This window comes from Bombina bombina, chromosome 6, assembly GCF_027579735.1.
Source record: "Bombina bombina isolate aBomBom1 chromosome 6, aBomBom1.pri, whole genome shotgun sequence".
In the NCBI taxonomy this organism is placed as follows: Eukaryota; Metazoa; Chordata; class Amphibia; order Anura; family Bombinatoridae; genus Bombina; species Bombina bombina.
The window spans coordinates 500,513,613-500,539,659 of NC_069504.1; the positions used below are offsets into that span (position 1 = coordinate 500,513,613).

The 26,047-nt window shown below is 40.6% G+C and overlaps 1 protein-coding gene across 1 annotated transcript in view; it reads right to left on the reverse strand.

Moving 5' to 3' along the window:
- Positions 1–26,047, reverse strand: part of LOC128663173 (zinc finger protein 609) — a 474,651-nt gene that overhangs the window by 64,713 nt on the left and 383,891 nt on the right. Inside the window, exon 5 of the mRNA XM_053717370.1 lies at positions 20,101–20,323. Within this exon, the coding sequence (XP_053573345.1) occupies positions 20,101–20,323 (223 nt within the window). The remainder of the gene's footprint in view (positions 1–20,100; positions 20,324–26,047) is intronic.

Sequence of the window (26,047 nt, forward strand, 5' to 3'; positions counted from 1 at the left end):
TTCTTTTACTTCAACATGCTAATCATTTCATTTATGATGCTATATTTAATGTCATTTTAATTTTCAAGATGGTGACTACAGTGACTATTCTGCCTTTCTGTTTAGCAAGATTATTTCATGTCCACAATAGACTTACAGGACGCTTATTTTCCAATCTTTCAGACCACTATTGTTTTCTGAGATTCTCTTTTCTAGATAAGCAATAACAATTTGTCGCTCGACCTTTTGGGCTAGCGGCAGCTCAGAGATTCTTTTCAAAGATTCTTGGTGCCCTTCTATCTGTATTCAGAGAGCAGGGTATTGCGGTGTTTCTTTATTTGGATGATATTTGGTACTAGCTTTAATCTTTTCATTCAGCAAAATCTCACTTGAAACAACTAGTGTGGTTTCTTCAAGACATGGTTGGAGGATCAATTTACAATAGTGTTTCTTGATTCCTTAGACAAGGGTCACCTTTTTAGGCTTCCAGATACATTTTAGTGTCTGATTCTCTCTCTGATAGACTAGAGACAAATGAAGTTAATTTTAATTTGTATAAACCTTCGGTCTCTATTTTTTTCCTTCAGTGGTTATGTGCATGGAAGTTTTTGGTCTCATGACAGCAGCATCAGGTGCAATCCTCTTTGCTAGTTTTCATTTGGGGCCTCTAAAGCTTTGCATGTTGCACCATAGGTGCAAGGATTATTTTCAGTTATTACAACTGATATAGTTAAATCCCAACACTTTTTTCTCTCTGTTTTGGTGGTTGGACTATCACCTTATTGTTCTGGGTGCCTCATTTGTTCGTCCCTACCTAGACTGTATTCTCAACAGATGCAAGTTCTTCAGGTGGGGGAGCGGTCTGCGAGTCTGACAGCACTAGGGGTTTGGAAACCTCAGAAGTCGAGATTACCAATCAATATTTTAGAACTCCATGCTATTTTCAGGGCTCTTCAGGCATGGCTTCTTTTAAAGAGACAACTTTTACATTTGTTTTTTAAACAGACGATATCACAACAGTGGCATTTGTCAATCAAGGAGGGACTTGCAGTCCTTCAGTTATGGAGAAAAAATCTTGGATACGCTCTTGAACAGAATTCAATTCTTGTCTAAATTTCTGCGATTCATATCTCAGGTGTGGACAATTGGGAAGGGGATTATCACAGCCGTCAGACTTTATATCTGGGGGAGTGCTCTCCATCCAGATGTGTTTTTTTTATCTTGTACAGATGTGGGGTCTTCCAGAAATAGATTTGATGGTCTCTGGTCTAAACAAGACGTTTTCCAGATTCTTTTCCAGGTCCTCAGGCGGACATAGTAGATGCTTTAGCAGTTCTTTGGTTTTTACCAACCTGCTTACATTTTTTTCAGCCTATGGTTCTTTTTCCAAGGGTTATCTTCAAGATCAAGATAATAATGGAACAATTTGTATGTGTTTCTGATAGATCCAGCATGGTCTCTCAGGTTTTGGTATACGGACCTTGTAAGGATTTTAAGGCTCGTAAGTCTAATTCGAGGAGATTTTATTTTCAGGTTTGGAAAACCTATATTTCATGATGTTCAACTCATAAATATTCTTGGCATTCTTTTAGAATGCCTAGGATTTTACAGTTTCTTCAGGTTGGTTTGGATTAACGTTTTGTTTGCAAATTCTTTGGAAGAACAAATTTTCTATTCTGTCTTAATTCATAGAAAGATTGCTGAACTTCCTGATATTCACTGTTTTGTTCAGGTTTTAATTCATATTAAACCTGTTTTAAAATCAATTTCTCCCCCTTGGAGTTTCAATTTTGGTTTTGAAGATTTTTCTGGCTTCTCTTTTGAGTTTATGTATTCTGTGGACATTAAATTACTTTCTTGGAAAGTGTTATTTCTTTTGGCTATCTCTTCTGCTTAAAGAGTTTCTGTATTGTCTGCTCTCTCTTGTGAGTGTCTTTATCTGATTTTCCATCAAGATAAAGCTGTTATGCGGACTTCATTAAAAGTTTTGCCTAAAGTTGTGAATTCTAACAACATCAATAAGGAAATGGTTGTTTCTTCTTTGTGTCCTAATTTTAAGAATGCTCTTGTAGGGTCTTTGGATGTGGTAAGAGCTTTGAAATATTATGTTGAGGCTACTTAAGATAACAGAAAACCTTCTAGTTTTTTTTGTTATTTTTTTTCTGTCTCCAGGAAAGGTCAGGTCAGAAAGTCTCTGTTATTTCTCAGGTTTTTTGGTTCAGACGTTTGATTCACAAAGCTTTAGAGAATTACAGCTCATTCTACCAGATCAGTTGCCACTTATTGGGCTTTCAAGAATAAAGCTTCAGTTGATCAACTTTGCAAAGCAGCAACTTGGTCTACTTTGGATACTTTTTCATTTCACCATTTTTTAGGTGTTTGCTTCTTTGGAAGCAGCCTATGGTAGGAAGGTTTTTCTGGCAGTTGTCTCAGCTTGATTCTCATGCCTTTGATTTGTTTTTGTTTTTTTAAATATTTAAAGGGACAGTCAACACCAGAAGTTTTGTTTTTTTAAAAAGGTAGATAATCCCTTTATTACCCATTCCCCAGTTTTCCATAAACAACACAGTTATATAAATACACCTTTTACCTCTGTAATTACCTTGTATCTAAGTCTCTGCAAACTGCCCCCTTATTTCAATTCTTTTGACAGACTTGCATTTTTAGCCAATCAGTTTTGACTCCTAGGAGCTTCACGTGCCTGAGCTCAATGTTATCTATATGAAACACATGAACTAACGCCCTCTAGTGGTAAAAAACTGTCAAAATGCTTTCAGATTAGAGGCGGTCTTCAAGGTCTAAGAAATGAGCATATGACCCTCCTAGGTTTAGCTTTCAACTAAGAATACCAAGAGAACAAAGCAAAATTGGTAATAAAAGTAAATTGGAAAGTTGTTTAAAATTACATGCCCTATCTGAATCATGAAAGTTTTTTTTTTTACTTTACTGTCCCTTTAAGAAAATGTAATTATTGTTTGGGATTTAATTTCTCAGCGGAAATAGCCGTTTTTATTTTTATCCCTCCCTCTCTAATAACTCATGGACTTCTACATCTTGGGTATTATATCCCATACGTCACTAACTCATGGACTCTTGCCACTTACATGAAAGAAAAACATAATTTATGTAAGAAATTACCTGATAAATTAATTGCTTTCATATTGGCAAGAGTCCATGAGCTAATGACGTATGGTATATACATTCCTACCAGCAGGGGAAAAGTTTCCCAAACCTCAAAATGCCTATAAATACACCTCCCACCACACACACAACTCAGTTTAACGAATAGCCAAGTAGTGAGGTGATAAGAAAAAAGGAGTAAAAAAGCATACAAAAAAAAGAACTGGAAAATAATTGTGCTTTTATACCAAAAAAATCAAAACCACCACAAAAAGGGCGGGCCTCATGTAATCTTGCCAATATGAAAGAAATTAATTTATCAGGTAAATTCTTACATAAAACATAATTTATGTAAGAACTTACCTGATAAATTCATTTCTTTCATATTAACAAGAGTCCATGAGCTAGTGACGTATGGGATATACATTCCTACCAGGAGGGGCAAAGTTTCCCAAACCTTAAAATGCCTATAAATACACCCCTCACCACACCCACAAATCAGTTTAACGAATAGCCAAGAAGTGGGGTGATAAGAAAAAAAGTGCGAAGCATATAAAATAAGGAATTGGAATAATTGTGCTTTATACAAAAAAATCATAACCACCACAAAAAAGGGTGGGCCTCATGGACTCTTGTTAATATGAAAGAAATGAATTTATCAGGTAAGTTCTTACATAAATTATGTTTTCTTTCATGTAATTAACAAGAGTCCATGAGCTAGTGACGTATGGGATAATGACTACCCAAGATGTGGATCTTTCCACACAAGAGTCACTAGAGAGGGAGGGATAAAATAAAGACAGCCAATTCCTGCTGAAAATAATCCACACCCAAAATAAAGTTTAACAAAAAACATAAGCAGAAGATTCAAACTGAAACCGCTGCCTGAAGAACTTTTCTACCAAAAACTGCTTCAGAAGAAGAAAATACATCAAAATGGTAGAATTTAGTAAAAGTATGCAAAGAGGACCAAGTTGCTGCTTTGCAGATCTGGTCAACCGAAGCTTCATTCCTAAACGCCCAGGAAGTAGAAACTGACCTAGTAGAATGAGCTGTAATTCTTTGAGGCGGAATTTTACCCGACTCAACATAGGCAAGATGAATTAAAGATTTCAACCAAGATGCCAAAGAAATGGCAGAAGCTTTCTGGCCTTTCCTAGAACCGGAAAAGATAACAAATAGACTAGAAGTCTTACGGAAAGATTTCGTAGCTTCAACATAATATTTCAAAGCTCTAACAACATCCAAAGAATGCAATGATTTCTCCTTAGAATTCTTAGGATTAGGACATAATGAAGGAACCACAATTTCTCTACTAATGTTGTTGGAATTCACAACTTTAGGTAAAAATTCAAAAGAAGTTCGCAACACCGCCTTATCCTGATGAAAAATCAGAAAAGGAGACTCACACGAAAGAGCAGATAATTCAGAAACTCTTCTAGCAGAAGAGATGGCCAAAAGGAACAAAACTTTCCAAGAAAGTAATTTAATGTCCAATGAATGCATAGGTTCAACGGAGGAGCTTGAAGAGCTCCCAGAACCAAATTCAAACTCCATGGAGGAGAAATTGACTTAATGACAGGTTTTATACGAACCAAAGCTTGTACAAAACAATGAATATCAGGAAGAATAGCAATCTTTCTGTGAAAAAGAACAGAAAGAGCGGAGATTTGTCCTTTCAAAGAACTCGCGGACAAACCCTTATCTAAACCATCCTGAAGAAACTGTAAAATTCTCGGTATTCTAAAAGAATGCCAAGAAAAATGATGAGAAAGACACCAAGAAATATAAGTCTTCCAGACTCTATAATATATCTCTCGAGATACAGATTTACGAGCCTGTAACATAGTATTAATCACGGAGTCAGAGAAACCTCTATGACCAAGAATCAAGCGTTCAATCTCCATACCTTTAAATTTAAGGATTTCAGATCCGGATGGAAAAAAGGACCTTGTGACAGAAGGTCTGGTCTTAACGGAAGAGTCCATGGTTGGCAAGATGCCATCCGGACAAGATCCGCATACCAAAACCTGTGAGGCCATGCCGGAGCTATTAGCAGAACAAACGAGCATTCCCTCAGAATCTTGGAGATTACTCTTGGAAGAAGAACTAGAGGCGGAAAGATATAGGCAGGATGATACTTCCAAGGAAGTGATAATGCATCCACTGCCTCCGCCTGAGGATCCCGGGATCTGGACAGATACCTGGGAAGTTTCTTGTTTAGATGAGAGGCCATCAGATCTATCTCTGGGAGCCCCCACATTTGAACAATCTGAAGAAATACCTCTGGGTGAAGAGACCATTCGCCCGGATGCAACGTTTGGCGACTGAGATAATCCGCTTCCCAATTGTCTACACCTGGGATATGAACCGCAGAGATTAGACAGGAGCTGGATTCCGCCCAAACCAAAATTCGAGATACTTCTTTCATAGCCAGAGGACTGTGAGTCCCTCCTTGATGATTGATGTATGCCACAGTTGTGACATTGTCTGTCTGAAAACAAATGAACGATTCTCTCTTCAGAAGAGGCCAAAACTGAAGAGCTCTGAAAACTGCACGGAGTTCCAAGATATTGATCGGTAATCTCACCTCCTGAGATTCCCAAACTCCTTGTGCCGTCAGAGATCCCCACACAGCTCCCCAACCTGTGAGACTTGCATCTGTTGAAATTACAGTCCAGGTCGGAAGAACAAAAGAAGCCCCCTGAATCAAACGATGGTGATCTGTCCACCACGTTAGAGAGTGCCGAACAATCGGTTTTAAAGATATTAATTGATATATCTTCGTGTAATCCCTGCACCATTGGTTCAGCATACAGAGCTGAAGAGGTCGCATGTGAAAACGAGCAAAGGGGATCGCGTCCGATGCAGCAGTCATAAGACCTAGAATTTCCATGCATAAGGCTACCGAAGGGAATGATTGAGACTGAAGGTTTCGACAGGCTGTAATCAATTTTAGACGTCTCTTGTCTGTTAAAGACAAAGTCATGGACACTGAATCTATCTAGAAACCCAGAAAGGTTACCCTTGTTTGAGGAATCAAAGAACTTTTTGGTAAATTGATCCTCCAACCATGATCTTGAAGAAACAACACAAGTCGATTCGTATGAGACTCTGCTAAATGTAAAGACGGAGCAAGTACCAAGATATCGTCCAAATAAGGAAATACCACAATACCCTGTTCTCTGATTACAGACAGAAGGGCACCGAGAATCTTTGTGAAAATTCTTGGAGCTGTAGCAAGGCCAAACGGTAGAGCCACAAATTGGTAATGCTTGTCTAGAAAAGAGAATCTCAGGAACTGATAATGATCTGGATGAATCGGAATATGCAGATATGCATCCTGTAAATCTATTGTGGACATATAATTCCCTTGCTGAACAAAAGGCAATATAGTCCTTACAGTTACCATCTTGAACGTTGGTATCCTTACATAACGATTCAATAATTTTAGATCCAGAACTGGTCTGAAGGAATTCTCCTTCTTTGGTACAATGAAGAGATTTGAATAAAACCCCATCCCCTGTTCCGGAACTGGAACTGGCATAATTACTCCAGCCAACTCTAGATCTGAAACACAATTCAGAAATGCTTGAGCTTTCACTGGATTTACTGGGACATGGGAAAGAAAAAATCTCTTTGCAGGAGGTCTCATCTTGAAACCAATTCTGTACCCTTCTGAAACAATGTTCTGAATCCAAAGATTGTGAACAGAATTGATCCAAATTTCTTTGAAAAAACGTAACCTGCCCCCTACCAGCTGAACTGGAATGAGGGCCGTACCTTCATGTGAACTTAGAAGCAGGCTTTGCCTTTCTAGCAGGCTTGGATTTATTCCAGACTGGAGATGGTTTCCAAACTGAAACTGCTCCTGAGGACGAAGGATCAGGCTTTTGTTCTTTGTTGAAACGAAAGGAACGAAAACGATTGTTAGCCCTGTTTTTACCTTTAGACTTTTTATCCTGTGGTAAAAAAGTTCCTTTCCCACCAGTAACAGTTGAAATAATAGAATCCAACTGAGAACCAAATAATTTGTTTCCCTGGAAAGAAATGGAAAGTAGAGTTGATTTAGAAGCCATATCAGCATTCCAAGTCTTAAGCCATAAAGCTCTTCTGGCTAAGATAGCCAGAGACATAAATCTAACAACTCTAATAATATCAAAAATGGCATCACAGATGAAATTATTAGCATGCTGGAGAAGAATAATAATATCATGAGAATCACGATTTGTTACTTGTTGCGCTAGAGTTTCCAACCAAAAAGTTGAAGCTGCAGCAACATCAGCCAATGATATAGCAGGTCTAAGAAGATTACCTGAACATAGATAAGCTTTTCTTAGAAAAGATTCAATTTTTCTATCTAAAGGATCCTTAAACGAGGTACCATCTGACGTAGGAATGGTAGTACGTTTAGCAAGGGTAGAAATAGCCCCATCAACTTTAGGGATTTTGTCCCAAAATTCTAACCTGTCAGGCGGAACAGGATATAATTGCTTAAAACGTTTAGAAGGAGTAAATGAATTACCCAATTTATCCCATTCCTTAGCAATTACTGCAGAAATAGCATTAGGAACAGGAAAGACTTCTGGAATAACCGCAGGAGCTTTAAAAACCTTATCTAAACGTATAGAATTAGTATCAAGAGGACTAGAATCCTCTATTTCTAAAGCAATTAGTACTTCTTTAAGTAAAGAGCGAATAAATTCCATCTTAAATAAATATGAAGATTTATCAGCATCAATCTCTGAGACAGAATCCTCTGAACCAGAAGAGTCCAAAGAATCAGAATGATGGTGTTCATTTAAAAATTCATCTGTAGAGAGAGAAGATTTAAAAGACTTTTTACGTTTACTAGAAGGAGAAATAACAGACAAAGCCTTCTTTATGGATTCAGAAACAAAATCTCTTATGTTATCAGGAACATTCTGCACCTTAGATGTTGAGGGAACTGCAACAGGCAATGGTACATCACTAAAGGAAATATTATCTGCTTTAACAAGTTTGTCATGACAATTATTACAAACAACAGCTGGAGGAATAGCTACCAAAAGTTTACAGCAGATACACTTAGCTTTGGTAGATCCAGCAGGCAGAGGTTTTCCTGTAGTATCTTCTGGCTCAGATGCAACGTGAGACATCTTGCAATATGTAAGAGAAAAAACAACATATAAAGCAAAATAGATCAAATTCCTTATAAGACAGTTTCAGGAATGGGAAAAAAATGCCAAACATCAAGCTTCTAGCAACCAGAAGCAAATGAAAAATGAGACTGAAATAATGTGGAGACAAAAGCGACGCCCATATTTTTTGGCGCCAAATAAGACGCCCACATTATTTGGCGCCTAAATGCTTTTGGCGCCAAAAATGACGCCACATCCGGAACGCCGACATTTTTGGCGCAAAATAACGTCAAAAATGACGCAACTTCCGGCGACACGTATGACGGCGGAAACGGAAAAGAATTTTTGCGCCAAAAAAGTCCGCGCCAAGAATGACGCAATAAAATGAAGCATTTTCAGCCCCCGCGAGCCTAACAGCCCACAGGGAAAAAAGTCAAATTTTTGAGGTAAGAAAAAATATGATAATTTAAAGCATAATCCCAAATATGAAACTGACTGTCTGGAAATAAGGAAAGTTGAACATTCTGAGTCAAGGCAAATAAATGTTTGAATACATATATTTAGAACTTTATAAATAAAGTGCCCAACCATAGCTTAGAGTGTCACAGAAAATAAGACTTACTTACCCCAGGACACTCATCTACATGTTTGTAGAAAGCCAAACCAGTACTGAAACGAGAATCAGTAGAGGAAATGGTAAATATAAGAGTATATCGTCGATCTGAAAAGGGAGGTAAGAGATGAATCTCTACGACCGATAACAGAGAACCTTATGAAATAGACCCTGTAGAAGGAGATCACTGCATTCAATAGGCAATACTCTCCTCACATCCCTCTGACATTCACTGCACGCTGAGAGGAAAACCGGGCTCCAACTTGCTGCGGAGCGCATATCAACGTAGAATCTAGCACAAACTTACTTCACCACCTCCCTTGGAGGCAAAGTTTGTAAAACTGATTTGTGGGTGTGGTGAGGGGTGTATTTATAGGCATTTTAAGGTTTGGGAAACTTTGCCCCTCCTGGTAGGAATGTATATCCCATACGTCACTAGCTCATGGACTCTTGTTAATTACATGAAAGAAATTATGTTTTCTTTCATGTAATTGGCAAGAGTCCATGAGCTAGTGACGTATTGAATAGAAATACCCAAGATGTGGAAGTCCACAGAAAAGTCACTAGCGAGGGAGGGATAAAATAAAAACAGATATTTATGCTGACAAAAATTAAATCCATTCAAAAAAATAAGTCTTTCTTATAAATTTCAAGAAAAACAGAATTTATGTTTACCTGATAAATTACTTTCTCCAACGGTGTGTCCGGTCCACGGCGTCATCCTTACTTGTGGGATATTCTCTTCCCCAACAGGAAATGGCAAAGAGCCCAGCAAAGCTGGTCACATGATCCCTCCTAGGCTCCGCCTACCCCAGTCATTCGACCGACGTTAAGGAGGAATATTTGCATAGGAGAAACCATATGGTACCGTGGTGACTGTAGTTAAAGAAAATAAAATATCAGACCTGATTAAAAAAACCAGGGCGGGCCGTGGACCGGACACACCGTTGGAGAAAGTAATTTATCAGGTAAACATAAATTCTGTTTTCTCCAACATAGGTGTGTCCGGTCCACGGCGTCATCCTTACTTGTGGGAACCAATACCAAAGCTTTAGGACACGGATGAAGGGAGGGAGCAAATCAGGTCACCTAAATGGAAGGCACCACGGCTTGCAAAACCTTTCTCCCAAAAATAGCCTCAGAAGAAGCAAAAGTATCAAACTTGTAAAATTTGGTAAAAGTGTGCAGTGAAGACCAAGTCGCTGCCCTACATATCTGATCAACAGAAGCCTCGTTCTTGAAGGCCCATGTGGAAGCCACAGCCCTAGTGGAATGAGCTGTGATTCTTTCGGGAGGCTGCCGTCCGGCAGTCTCGTAAGCCAATCTGATGATGCTTTTAATCCAAAAAGAGAGAGAGGTAGAAGTTGCTTTTTGACCTCTCCTTTTACCGGAATAAACAACAAACAAGGAAGATGTTTGTCTAAAATCCTTTGTAGCATCTAAATAGAATTTTAGAGCGCGAACAACATCCAAATTGTGCAACAAACGTTCCTTCTTCGAAACTGGTTTCGGACACAGAGAAGGTACGATAATCTCCTGGTTAATGTTTTTGTTAGAAACAACTTTTGGAAGAAAACCAGGTTTAGTACGTAAAACCACCTTATCTGCATGGAACACCAGATAAGGAGGAGAACACTGCAGAGCAGATAATTCTGAAACTCTTCTAGCAGAAGAAATTGCAACTAAAAACAAAACTTTCCAAGATAATAACTTAATATCAACGGAATGCAAGGGTTCAAACGGAACCCCCTGAAGAACTGAAATAACTAAATTGAGACTCCAAGGAGGAGTCAAAGGTTTGTAAACAGGCTTAATTCTAACCAGAGCCTGAACAAAAGCTTGAACATCTGGCACAGCGGCCAGCTTTTTGTGAAGTAACACAGACAAGGCAGAAATCTGTCCCTTCAGGGAACTTGCAGATAAACCTTTTTCCAATCCTTCTTGAAGGAAGGATAGAATCCTAGGAATCTTAACCTTGTCCCAAGGGAATCCTTTAGATTCACACCAACAGATATATTTTTTCCAAATTTTGTGGTAAATCTTTCTAGTTACAGGCTTTCTGGCCTGAACAAGAGTATCGATAACAGGATCTGAGAACCCTCGCTTCGATAAGATCAAGCGTTCAATCTCCAAGCAGTCAGCTGGAGTGAAACCAGATTCGGATGTTCGAACGGACCCTGAACAAGAAGGTCTCGTCTCAAAGGTAGCTTCCAAGGTGGAGCCGATGACATATTCACCAGATCTGCATACCAAGTCCTGCGTGGCCACGCAGGAGCTATCAAGATCACCGACGCCCTCTCCTGATTGATCCTGGCTACCAGCCTGGGGATGAGAGGAAACGGCGGGAACACATAAGCTAGTTTGAAGGTCCAAGGTGCTACTAGTGCATCCACTAGAGCCGCCTTGGGATCCCTGGATCTGGACCCGTAGCAAGGAACTTTGAAGTTCTGACGAGAGGCCATCAGATCCATGTCTGGAATGCCCCACAGCTGAGTGACTTGGGCAAAGATTTCCGGATGGAGTTCCCACTCCCCCGGATGCAATGTCTGACGACTCAGAAAATCCGCTTCCCAATTTTCCACTCCTGGGATGTGGATAGCAGACAGGTGGCAGGAGTGAAACTCCGCCCATAGAATGATTTTGGTCACTTCTTCCATCGCCAGGGAACTCCTTGTTCCCCCCTGATGGTTGATGTACGCAACAGTTGTCATGTTGTCTGATTGAAACCGTATGAACTTGGCCCTCGCTAGCTGAGGCCAAGCCTTGAGAGCATTGAATATCGCTCTCAGTTCCAGAATATTTATCGGTAGAAGAGATTCTTCCCAAGACCAAAGACCCTGAGCTTTCAGGGATCCCCAGACCGCGCCCCAGCCCATCAGACTGGCGTCGGTCGTGACAATGACCCACTCTGGTCTGCGGAATGTCATCCCTCGTGACAGGTTGTCCAGGGACAGCCACCAACGGAGTGAGTCTCTGGTCCTCTGATTTACTTGTATCTTCGGAGACAAGTCTGTATAGTCCCCATTCCACTGACTGAGCATGCACAGTTGTAATGGTCTTAGATGAATGCGTGCAAAAGGAACTATGTCCATTGCCGCTACCATCAACCCGATCACTTCCATGCACTGAGCTATGGAAGGAAGAGGAACGGAATGAAGTATCCGACAAGAGTCTAGAAGTTTTGTTTTTCTGGCCTCTGTCAGAAAAATCCTCATTTCTAAGGAGTCTATTATGGTTCCCAAGAAGGGAACCCTTGTTGACGGAGATAGAGAACTCTTTTCCACGTTCACTTTCCATCCGTGAGATCTGAGAAAGGCCAGGACAATGTCCGTGTGAGCCTTTGCTTGAGGAAGGGACGACGCTTGAATCAGAATGTCGTCCAAGTAAGGTACTACAGCAATGCCCCTTGGTCTTAGCACAGCTAGAAGGGACCCTAGTACCTTTGTGAAAATCCTTGGAGCAGTGGCTAATCCGAAAGGAAGCGCCACGAACTGGTAATGTTTGTCCAGGAATGCGAACCTAGGGAACCGATGATGTTCCTTGTGGATAGGAATATGTAGATACGCATCCTTTAAATCCACCGTGGTCATGAATTGACCTTCCTGGATAGAAGGAAGAATAGTTCGAATGGTTTCCATCTTGAACGATGGAACCTTGAGAAACTTGTTTAAGATCTTGAGATCTAAGATTGGTCTGAACGTTCCCTCTTTCTTGGGAACTATAAACAGATTGGAGTAGAACCCCATCCCTTGTTCTCTTAATGGAACAGGATGAATCACTCCCATTTTTAACAGGTCTTCTACACAATGTAAGAATGCCTGTCTTTTTATGTGGTCTGAAGACAACTGAGACCTGTGGAACCTCCCCCTTGGGGGAAGTCCCTTGAATTCCAGAAGATAACCTTGGGAGACTATTTCTAGCGCCCAAGGATCCAGAACATCTCTTGCCCAAGCCTGAGCGAAGAGAGAGAGAGTCTGCCCCCCACCAGATCCGGTCCCGGATCGGGGGCCAACATTTCATGCTGTCTTGGTAGCAGTGGCAGGTTTCTTGGCCTGCTTTCCCTTGTTCCAGCCTTGCATTGGTCTCCAAGCTGGCTTGGCTTGAGAAGAATTACCCTCTTGCTTAGAGGACGTAGCACCTTGGGCTGGTCCGTTTCTACGAAAGGGACGAAAATTAGGTTTATTTTTTGCCTTGAAAGGCCGATCCTGAGGAAGGGCGTGGCCCTTACCCCCAGTGATATCAGAGATAATCTCTTTCAAGTCAGGGCCAAACAGCGTTTTCCCCTTGAAAGGAATGTTAAGTAGCTTGTTCTTGGAAGACGCATCAGCCGACCAAGATTTCAACCAAAGCGCTCTGCGCGCCACAATAGCAAACCCAGAATTCTTAGCCGCTAACCTAGCCAATTGCAAAGTGGCGTCTAGGGTGAAAGAATTAGCCAATTTGAAAGCATTGATTCTGTCCATAATCTCCTCAAAAGGAGGAGAATCACTATTGACCGCCTTTATCAGCTCATCGAACCAGAAACATGCGGCTGTAGCGACAAGGACAATGCATGAAATTGGTTGTAGAAGGTAACCCTGCTGAACAAACATCTTTTTAAGCAAACCTTCTAATTTTTTATCCATAGGATCTTTGAAAGCACAACTATCCATTTTACATAGTTTCTCTGGGATGACCAACTTGTCACAATCATCCAGAGTGGATAATACCTCCTTAAGCAGAATGCGGAGATGTTCCAACTTAAATTTAAATGCAATCACATCAGGTTCAGCTTGTTGAGAAATGTTCCCTGAATCAGTAATTTCTCCCTCAGACAAAACCTCCCTGGCCCCATCAGACTGGGTTAGGGGCCCTTCAGAAATATTATTATCAGCGTCGTCATGCTCTTCAGTATCTAAAACAGAGCAGTCGCGCTTACGCTGATAAGTGTTCATTTTGGCTAAAATGTTTTTGACAGAATTATCCATTACAGCCGTTAATTGTTGCATAGTAAGGAGTATTGGCGCGCTAGATGTACTAGGGGCCTCCTGAGTGGGCAAGACTCGTGTAGACGAAGGAGGGAATGATGCAGTACCATGCTTACTCCCCTCACTTGAGGAATCATCTTGGGCATCATTGTCATTGTCACATAAATCACATTTATTTAAATGAATAGGAATTCTGGCTTCCTCACATTCAGAACACAGTCTATCTGGTAGTTCAGACATGTTAAACAGGCATAAACTTGATAACAAAGTACAAAAAACGTTTTAAAATAAAACCGTTACTGTCACTTTAAATTTTAAACTGAACACACTTTATTACTGCAATTGCGAAAAAACATGAAGGAATTGTTCAAAATTCACCAAACTTTCACCACAGTGTCTTAAAGCCTTAAAAGTATTGCACACCAAATTTGGAAGCTTTAACCCTTAAAATAACGGAACCGGAGCCGTTTTGAACTTTAACCCCTTTACAGTCCCTGGTATCTGCTTTGCTGAGACCCAACCAAGCCCCAAGGGGAATACGATACCAAATGACGCCTTCAGAAAGTCTTTTCTAAGTATCAGAGCTCCTCTCACATGCGACTGCATGCCATGCCTCTCAAAAACAAGTGCGCAACACCGGCGCGAAAATGAGGCTCTGCCTATGCTTTGGGAAAGCCCCTAAAGAATAAGGTGTCTAAAACAGTGCCTGCCGATATTATTATATCAAAATACCCAGATAAAATGATTCCTCAAGGCTAAATATGTGTTAATAATCAATCGATTTAGCCCAGAAAAAGTCTACAGTCTTAATAAGCCCTTTTTGAAGCCCTTATTTACGATCGTAATAAACATGGCTTACCGGATCCCATAGGGAAAATGACAGCTTCCAGCATTACATCGTCTTGTTAGAATGTGTCATACCTCAAGCAGCAAGAGACTGCTCACTGTTCCCCCAACTGAAGTTAATTGCTCTCAACAGTCCTGTGTGGAACAGCCATGGATTTTAGTGACGGTTGCTAAAATCATTTTCCTCATACAAACAGAAATCTTCATCTCTTTTCTGTTTCTGAGTAAATAGTACATACCAGCACTATTTCAAAATAACAAACTCTTGATTGAATAATAAAAACTACAGTTAAACACTAAAAAACTCTAAGCCATCTCCGTGGAGATGTTGCCTGTACAACGGCAAAGAGAATGACTGGGGTAGGCGGAGCCTAGGAGGGATCATGTGACCAGCTTTGCTGGGCTCTTTGCCATTTCCTGTTGGGGAAGAGAATATCCCACAAGTAAGGATGACGCCGTGGACCGGACACACCTATGTTGGAGAAAAAACTTAAATCTTAAGCAGAAGAATCAGACAGCTGTCTGAAGAACTTTTCTACCAAAGACTGCTTCAGAAGAAGCAAATATGTCAAAATGGTAAAATGTAGTAAATGTATGCAAAGAAGAACAAGTTGCTGCTTTGCAAAGCTGATCAACCGAAGCTTCATTCTTAAAAGCCCAAGAAGTGGAGACTGATCTAGTAGAATGAGCTGTAATTCTCTGAGGCAGAGACTGTCCCGCCCCCAAATAAGCCTTGTGAATCAAAAGCTTTAACCAAGATGCCAAATAAATGGCAGAGGCTTTCTGACCTTTCCTAGGACCAGAAAAATCAACAGACTAGAAGTCTTTCAGAAATCCTTAGTAGCTTCGACATTGTATTTCAAAGCTTTTACAACATCCAAAGAATGTAAAGATCTTTCAAGAGTATTCTTAGGATTAGGACACAAAGAAGGAACAACAATTTCTCTACTATTGTTGCTAGAATTCACAACCTTAGGAAGAAATTTAAACGAAGTCCGTAAAACAGCTTTATCCTGATGGAAAATCAGAAAAGGAGACTCACAAGAGAGTGCAAACGATTCAGAAACTCTTCTAGCTGAAGAGATAGCCAAAAGGAACAACACTTTTCAAGAAAGTAGTTTAATATCCAAAGAATGCATAGGCTCAAAAGGAGGCACCTGCAAAGCCTTTAAAACCAAATTAAGACTCCAAGGAAGAGAAATTGATTTAATAACAGGCTTAATACGAACCAAAGCCTGTACAAAACAGTGAATGTCAGGAAGATTAGCAATCTTTCTATGAAATAAAAAAGAAAGAGCAGAGATTTGACCTTTCAAAGTAGTACTTGCAGACAAACCTTAATCCAAACCATCCTGAAGAAACTGTAAAATTCTAGGAATTCTAAAAGAATGGCAAGAGAATTTATGAGAAGAACACCATGAAATATAGGTTTTCCAAACCCGATAATAAATCTTCCTTGAAACAGACTTACGAGCCTGTAGCATAGTATTAATCACTGAGTCAGAGAAACCTCTATGACTAAGCACTAAGCGTTCAATTTCCATACCTTCAAATTTAGCAATTTGAGATTCTGATGGAAAAACGGCCCTTGAGACAGAAGGTCTGGTCTTAAAGGAAGTGGCCAAAGTTGGCAACTTGACACCCGGACAAGATCCGCAAACCAAAATCTGTGAGGCCATGCTGGTGCTATCAGAAACACATGCGATTGTTCCATTATGATCTTGGAGATCACCCTTGGAAGAAGAACTAGAGGCGGAAAAATGTAAGCAAGTTGGTAAAACCAAGGAACTGCTAACGCATCCACCATCTCTGCCTGAGGATCCCTGGACCTGGAAAGATACCTGGGAATTTTTTTGCCCAGGGTCCAGTCAATATTAAAGATGGCCCTGCCTCTAAGTCTATTGTGGACATGTAATGACCTTGCTGAACAAAAGGCAGAATAGTCCTTAGTCACCATCTTGAATGTTGGGACCCTTACAAAGTGATTCAAAAACTTCAGATCCAGAACTGGTCTGAATGAATTTACCTTCTTCGGGACAATGAATAGATTTGAATAAAAACCCAGACCCTGTTCCAGAAGTGGAACTGGAACAATTATCCCTCAAAGCTCCAGATCTGAAACACACTTCAGAAAGGCCTGAGCTTTCACAGGATTTGTTGGAATGTGAGAGAGAAAAAAAATCTTCTCACAGGTGGTCTTATTCTGAAACCTATTCGATACCCCTGAGAGACAATATTCTGAATCCAATGATTCTGAATGGAACCTGCCCAAACGTCTTGAAATAATTTCAATCTGCCCCCCACCAGTAGAACTGGATTGAGGGCCGCCCTTTCATGCAGTCTTGGGGGCTTGGCTTTGGGTTCTTATAAGGTTTGGTTATTCCAACTCGATGGCTTCCAATTGGGAAGGAGTGGTTTTCTGTTCTCTACTCTGACGAAAGGAAAGAAAAAGCTTTAGATTTACCCCTAGATTTTTTTATCTTGGGGCAAAAAAAACTCCATTCCCTCCAGTAATAGTGGGAATAATAGAATCCAACTGAGAACCAAACAAATTATTACCCTGGAATGATAGAGATAGTAACCTAGATTTAGATACCATGTCAGCATTCCATGATTTGAGTCATAAAGCTCTTCTAGCTAAAATAGCCAAAGACAAATTTAACATCAATCTTGATGATATCAAAAATAGCATCACAGATAAAACGATTAGCATGTTGAAGCAAATGAACAATGCTATATAAATCAGAATCTTTTTCCCGTTGTGCTAAACAATCCAACCAAAAAGTTGATGCAGCCGCAACATCAGCCATAGAAATGGCAGGTCTGAAAATATAGCCAGAATGTAAATAAGCTTTCCATAGATAAGATTACATTTTCCTATCTAAAGGATCTTTAAAAAAAGTACTATCTTCCATAGGAATAGTAGTATGCTTGGCAAGAGTAGAAATAGCCCCATCGACCTTAGGGACTTTTTCCCAAAACTCTAATTTAGCCACTGGCAAAGGATACAAATTTTTAAACCTCGAAGAAGGAACAAAAGAAGTACCAGGCTTAGACCATTCCTTAGCAATAACATCAGAAATGGCATCCGGGACAGGGAAAACCTCAGGAGTAATCACAGGAGGTTTATAGACAGAATTTAAACGTTTACTGGATTTGTTATCAAGAGGACCAGACTCCTCAATATCCAAAGTAATCAACACTTCTTTAAAAAAAGAACAAATATACTCAATCTTAAAAAGATAAGTTGATTTATCAATGTCAATGTCTGAAGTAGGATCTTCTGAGTCAGAGAGATCCTCATCAGAGGTGGATATATCAGTATGTTGTCGGTCATTACAAAATTCATCAGTATTATGCGAAGTTTAAAAAGACCTTTTACGTTTATTAGAAGGCAGAATAGCAGACATAGCCTTCTGTATTGCATCAGCAATATAATTTTTCATATCAACAGGGATATCATGTACATTAGATGTTGAGAGAACAACAGGTGCTGTACTAGTACTAATAGAAACATTTTCGGCATGCAAAAGCTTATCATGACAACTGTTACGTACTACAGCCGGAGATTAGTCTCCGCTAGCTTACAAAAGATACACTTAGCTTTGGTAGAACTGTGTTCAGGCAGCATGGTTCCTACAGCAGCTTCTGAGACAGGATCAGATTGAGACATCTTGTAAAATGTAAAAGAAAAAATAACATTTAAACAAAAATATCTTATTTCCTTATATAGCAGTTTCAGGAATGGAAAAAATGCAAATGCTAAAGTAGGCAAAAAATAGCATAGCCCTCTGAGCATAAAGAAGGCAAGGAGCATATAGGAAGTGGGGTAAAATAAAACCAAATTATTTTGGCGCCAAGTATGACGCAAAAGGAAGTATACTTTTTTTTTTGTAAAACTCAGTTGTGGGTGTGGTGGGAGGTGTATTTATAGGTATTTTGAGGTTTGGGAAACTTTGCCCCTCCTGGTAGGAATGTATATCCCATACATCACTAGCTCATGGACTCTTGCCAATTACATGAAAGAAACATAATTTATGTAAGAACTTACCTGATAAATTCATTTCTTTCATAATGGCAAGAGTCCATGAGACCCACCCTATTTTTTGTGGTTATGATTTTTTTGTATAAAGCACATTATTTTTTCCAGTTCCTCTTTTTTGTATGCTTTTTACTCCCTTTTTTACACCTCACTTCTTGGCTATACGTTAAACTGAAGTATGAGTGAGGTGGGAGGTGTATTTATAGGCATTTTGAGGTTTGGGAAACTTTGCCCCCTCCAGGTAGGAATATATATCCCATATGTCACTAGCTCATGGACTCTTGCCACTATGAAATAAATGAATTTATCAGGTAAGTTCTTACATGAATTATGTTTTTTTACAATAGTGATAGTCCACAAGACCCATCCTTGTTTTTTTCTGTAAAGTTGACAGCAGTACTGGTTTGCACTTACCCTGTTTTATATTTCCTACTTTTCTAAATTTCTCCTCTTAGCCATAAATATAAACTGAGGGATTATGGAAAAGGTGGAGGGATTAATAATTCGTATGGTGTGAGTTTTGTCTTCAATCATCTGAAACTGAGTCTGGCCAGACTTCTGCAGACGACAGGCAAGCTCTGACTGGAACACAAAGTCATAAAACATGCATAGAAATATTATTTGCCAAAACACCTTTGGGTGCACATCTTTGGATCCATGTCTTGCTCAATCTTAAATTGTATATCTGATAAGACACCTTTCTGTAAATCCACTGAATAACACTTTGAGACATAACCAAGATGCCAAAGCCAACATGGCATAATCTAGAGATTAATAAACCATTAAATCTTCATAAACTGTGGATTCCATTCCTTTGCCAGTCCTCCAGTCCGGTAATAATGGAATGTACTTATGTAGGTGATCAACAAAGTCAGCATTAGGCTGCATCATAATATTAATTTGCCTATATGCAGGGATAGTATAGTGTTACAGCTTTCTTTTCTACAGCCTAAAGTAAGGTAGAATACAGAAAATGTATTTTTTTAACTGCAGATGCATAGCAAAAAACTATAAACCTATTCTTTAGACAGTATTATAGGAAGACTACTTGGGCCTTCTGATCCGTTATCTGTAGTCCAACTCTATGTTTCTACAAATCGTTAACATTTTAAATCATGTTTTGCAGCAAGTAATGCACAACACCATTCAACTTTAGTTTTATTAAAGTGTTTCATTTTCTCTAGTACCTTACAGAGGTATTTTGCCCTCGAAACCATGAAGACAGTATAAGACAGGCGAAGAATAAAACAATCCTGGTCAGATTTGTAGGCTTCATGAGATTTATTTATGCAAGATGTATTGGAATCTCTAAAACAAGCATTTAAATACATGATACAAATTGTTTCCCATGCCTTCTTTGCTATAATGTAAAATTTGGCAACTTAAGTGCAGAAAAGCATGTTGTTTTCTTACCAGTGGGATAGGGCAGCTGATACTGGCCAGGCAACAAAGAGTAGCCAAGATGATGATGGTGGTGGTGTGTAGACATTAGCCTCTGGGAGGGGGAAGTGCGTGGTCTTTCGGAGCTTCTATCCCCTCTTTCAGGGGCCCCCATACTGCTGCAACCTGCTCCTGTTGATCCACTAGGTAAATTACATCCTCCCCGATCCCGTTCCTGTGGAGACTTATCTATAATCTGTAAATGAAAAGAAAAAAAATAATCATGCGGCATAAACACACATTTGTCAGTTTTGCTTACTTAACAGTAAGTAACATTTACTAATTCCATGGCTTTACCACAAATTACTCGTATTTTACTTATTGCAGGACTACCACAGATTATATATTTCAATGCTTCACTGAAGATTGTTTTCTTTCCTAAGATATGGAGAGTCCACAATGTCATTAAATTACTAGTGGGAATATCACTCCTGGCCAGCAGGAGGAGGCAAAGAGCACCACAGCAAAGCTGTTTTAAATATCTCTTCCCCTACCCATAATCCCCAGTCATTCTCTTTGCATCTGTCAATGGAGGAGGTGAAGTTTGGTGTCTGAAGAAATGAATTCCTTTTTCGGGTACTTTTCCCTGCAAGCAAGGATTTGGGTTTAGCTGAGCCCACGTCAATATCTTCAGTAGAGTAGTGGTGGCTTTTAAGCAGTTAGGAAGTTGTGAGATAGTCCTTGCTTTGTTTCCTAACACATTGCTGCCCATGGTACAGAAAGTCAGAGTTGGTTACTCTGTTCTTTCTTTTGCTACAGGTCTCTGTAAGGAGTATGTGTCCCTTCACGCATTGTGAGCTGTCATCCTGCCGGACAGCTAGACTGCAGGTAAGTGCTTTTGTCTTCTAGGCCTTGGAGACTTGCACTTCTCATATGCAGTAGATGGGGACATTTTTAAAATCCTTTATACAGGATTTTCTTTGGCAGTGGGCAGGCACATTATGTATGTTGAGACTAGGGGTTAATCTTCCCTTTATTGGAAAGTTTTTCCTCTTTGGGCTAATTTTGTTGAAATATTTTATTAGTATGTGTGTGGCTTATGTTTTATACAGGGATTTATGTATAAAACTTAAACATTGGTAGTTGGTTTTCTTTGCTTGCTTAGCTAGAACAGGCTAACTGGCAAACTGCTTGAGTTTGAAACCAGCTGCAGCTACTTGCATCTTATATTCTAGGCAGAGGGAAACATGCGCCTTTCACTTGTTGCGTAGTTTCCTCTCTCTGCTGGTCATGTGACTTCTCTCTGTTGTCGGATATTAACGGAGCAGAGCGGAGTCATTGAATTTCAGTCTCTTCAGTGAAGATCTACTATATGATCATTTTAGAGACTTCTGGCTGTCAAATTGTGGTATTAAAAATTCTTAAAGTGACAGTGTATTTAAAAAAAAAAAATCTACAATTTGGGTATTTTTTTAAATTTAGTATTATGGATATGGACCAAGACTCTGTTTTTTGACAAATGCTTGTTATACCTAGAGGCATACATTGTTTTGCCTATGCAATTCTGTGCTGCATGCTTAGCTAGAACACTTCAATTTAAAGATAAATTGTTGCCCTCTAAGCCCAATGTCTCTCAGGATGATGCTATTCAGGCAATGCCACAGCTATCTCCTCAAACGTCCCAAGCATCTATGGCGTCACATACAGTGCCCTGCAGTTCCTCCCAGCTTCCTGGAGGAGTTTATTTGCCTGCAGATTTAGCTGCACAGGTATCTTCTGCGGTATCTGCGGCATTATCTCCTATGCTGGGAAAACGCAAAAGGAAAATGAGACATTCAGATAGTAAGGTTTCTGTTCCATCTACTGCTACGCAGGTTGTCCTCCCTCATAAGTCTGATGAGGAGGATACGCCGGTAACCTCTGAGGGTGAAATCTCAGATTCGGACAGTATTATTCCTTCATCTGATACTGAAGAAGTAAACTTCAGATTTAAGCTTGAACACCTTTGTGTACTGTTAAAGGAGGTAATGGCTACTTTGGACGACTCCGATACTTCTCTCGTTGTCAACCCTAAGAAGTCTAGTAAACTTAATAAATACTATGATGTTCCTTCCTCTGTGGAAGTTTTTCCTGTCCCAGACCGTGTGACGGAGATTATTTCACAGGAATGGGAGAAGCCAGGGATTCCTTTCTCCCCGTCTCCAGTATTTAAAAAGATGTTTCCTGTTGCTGACTCCATTAAAGATTCTTGGCGTACGAAGCCTAAAGTAGAAGAGGCTATTTCTACTCTGGCTAAGAGAACTACGGTCCATTATTTCTGATGCTAACATGCAAGTTATTAGACTGGGAGACAAAATGTCTGGCTTCACTCTCCTAGCCCGCAGGGCATTAAGGCTAAAATCGTGGTCAGCTGTTTCCTCTAAGTCCAAGCTTCTGACGCTTCCTTACAAGGGGAAGACCTTGTTCGGACCTGCTCTGGCAGAAATAATTTCTGATATTACTGGTGGAAAAGGGTCTTTTCTACCGCAAGACAAGAAGAACAGACACAAAGGACGTCAAAGTAATTTTCGTTCCTTTCGTAACTTCAAAGGTCAAAAGTCTTTCTCTCTCTCTTCCAAGCAGGAGCAGTCCAAGTCTTCTTGGAAGCCCAATCAGTCTTGGATTAAGGGGAAGCAATCAAAGAAACCCTCAGCTGAGTCTAAGTCAGCATGAAGGGTCGTCCCCCGGTCCAGATTCGGATCAAGTGGGGGGCAGACTTTCCCTATTTTGTCAAACGTGGAGATGAGATGTCCCAGATCCTTAGGCTGTGGACAAAGTATCTCAGGGTTACAAAATGGAATTCAAAACTTTCCCTCCCAGGGGCAGATTCCACCTCTCAAGATTATCTACAGACCAGGTAAAAAAAAGAGGCATTCTTGAACTGCGTTCAGGAGCTTTCCTCCTTGGGAGTGATTGTTCCAGTTCCAGCAAGGGAACAGGGTCAAAGATTCTATTCAAATCTGTTTGTGGTTCCCAAAAAAGAGGATACTTTTCGACCCATTTTATACCTAAAGTGCCTCAACAAGTTTCTCAGGGTACCATCCTTCAAAATGGAAACCATTCGTTCCATTCTTCCTTTGGTCCAAGAGGGTCAAGTTCATGCCGACCATAGACCTGAAGGACGCGTATCTTCATGTTCCCATCCACAGGGATCATCACAAATCCCTGAGATTCACCTTTCTAGACAAACACTTTCAGTTTGTGGCTCTTCCGTTTGGCCTTGCCACAGTTTCCAGAATTTTTTTTAAAGGTTCTGGGGGCTCTCTTGGCAGTTATCAGGTCTCGGGGAATTGCAGTGGCACCATACCTGGATGACATATTGGTTCAGGCGTCATCTTTTCAACAAGCAAACTCTCTTACAGAGATCTTGTTGTCTTTTCTATGTTCCCACGGTTGGAAAGTGAATTTGGAAAAGAGTTCACTTGTTCCTGCTACAAGGGTGGTTGTCTTAGAGACCATAATAGATTCCATCTATCTATGAAAAGGTTTCTGACGGAGGTCAGAAAATCCAAAATTCTCTCCTCGTCCCTCTCTTCAGTCTACTGTTCGGTCATCAGTGGCTCAATGTATGGAGGTAATTGGTCTGATTGTCGCTTCCATGGACATCATTCCCTTGGCTCGATTCCATTTGAGAGCTCTGCAATTATGCATGCTCAGACAAAGGAACGGAGACCACTTGGATCTGTCTCAGAGGATAGATCTAGACCAGTCAACAAGAGACTCTCTCCAGTGGTGGCTTTCTCAGGACCATCTCTCTCAGGGCACATGCTTCCGGAGACCTTCCTGAGTGATTGTGACCACGGACGCCAGTCTGCTATGCTGGGGAGCAGTCTGGGACTTGTTAAAGGCGCAGGGACTATGAACTCGGGAGGAGTCTGCTCTCCCCATAAACATCTTGGAGTTGAGAGTGATTTACAATGCTCTGATGACTTAGACTCAATTGTCTTTAGCCCGGTTTATCAGGTTTCAGTCGGACAACATGACCTCAGTGGCTTACATCAACCACCAGGGAGAACTCGGAGTTCCTTAGCCATGAAGGAGGTGGCACAGATTATTCAGTGGGCCGAAGCACACAATTGTTGTCTATCTGCCATCCACATTCCTGGAGTAGACAACTTGGAAGCAGATTTCCTGAGCAGACAGACATTTCATCCCGGGGAGTGGGCTCTCCATCCGGAGGTGTTCTCCAGGTTAACCCTCAAATGGGGGGTGCCGGAGTTGGATCTGATGGCATCTCGCCAGATCGCCAAGATTCCAAGGTACGGTTCAAGGTCAAGAGATCCTCAGTTCGCTCTGATAGATGCTCTGGCGGTTCCTTGGGATTTCGGTCTAGCATACCTGTTTCCTCCATTTGCGCTCCTTCTACAAGTTTTTGCTTGTATCAAACAAGAGAAAGCATCGGTAATTCTAATAGCTCCTGCATGGTCTCGCAGGATCTGGTATGCAGACCTAGTAAAGATGTCTTCTCGGCCGCCTTGGAGGTTGCCTCTGAGGAAGGACCTTCTAACTTAGGATCCATTCCTCAATCCAAATCTCGTTTCTCTGAAGCTGACAGCTTGGAGATTGAACGCTTAGTTCTGTCTAAGCGTGGATTTTCTGAGTCGATCATTGAGACCATGATCCAGGCTCGCAAGCCTGTTACTCGAAAAATGTAACATAAGGTATGGCATAAATACCTTTATTGGTGTGAATCTAAGGGCTACTCTTGGAGTAGGGTCAGGAATCCTAGAATTTTGTATTTTCTCCAGAAAGGTCTGGAGAAAGGGTTGTCAGTCAGTTCTCTAAAAGGTCAGATTTCTGCATGATCTATTTTGTTACATGAGCTTCTGGCGGATGTGCCAGATGTTCAATCTTTTTGTTGGGCCCTGGTCAGAATCAGGCCTGTGTTTAAACCTGTTGCTCCTCCTTGGAGCCTTAATGTTGTTTTGCAACAGGTTCCGTTTGAGGCAATGCATTCCATAGATATAAGTTGCTATCTTGGAAGGTTTTGTTTCTTATTGCTATCTCTTCTGCTCGGAGAGTTTCGGAAATCTCGGCTTTGCAGTGCGATTCGCCTTACCTTATCTTTCATGCACATAAGGCGGTTCTTCATAGTAAATTGGGGTTTCTTCCTAAAGTGGTTTCGGAAAGAAATATTAATCAGGAAATTGTTGTTCCTTCTTTCTGTCCCAATCCTTCTTATAAAGAACGTCTGTTGCTCAACTTCGATGTTGTGCGTGCTCTAAAATTCTACCTACAGACGACTAAGGATGTCTTCTGCCCTGTTTGTTTGTTTCTCTGGAAAGCGTAAGGGTCAAAAGGCTACTTCTACTTCTCTTTCCCTCTGGTTGAAAAGTATGATTTGTTTTGCTTATGAGACTGCTGGACATCAGCCTCCTGAGATAATTACAGCTCATTCCACTGGGCTGTCTCCTCTTCTTGGGCTTTCAAAGATGAAGCTTCTGTGGAAGAACTTTGCAAGGCTGCAACTTGGTCCTCTCTGCATACTTTTCCAAATTTGATACTTTTGCCTCGGCTAAGGCCTCTTTTGGGAGAAAGGTTCTTCAAGCGGTGGTGCCTTCTGTTTAGGTCTGCCTGTCTTGTTCTCCCTCCCTCTGTTCATTCTGTGTCCTCTAGCTTGGGTATTGGTTCCCATTAGTAATTGAATGACGTTGTGGACTCCATATCTTAGGAAAGAAATTTTTTTTGCTTACCTGATAAATGTATTTATTTCCCGATATGGAGAGTCCACAACCCCACCCTTTATTAAGACAGTTATTTTTGACTAAACCTCAGGCACCTCTACACCTCTGTTATTCTTTTTCCATTTCCCTTTGGTCGTATGACTGGGGATAATGGGTAGAGGAGTGACACTTAACAGCTTTGCTGTCGTGCTCTTTGCTTCCTCCTGCTGGCCAGAAGTGATATTCCCAATAGTAATTGAATGACGTTGTGGACTCTC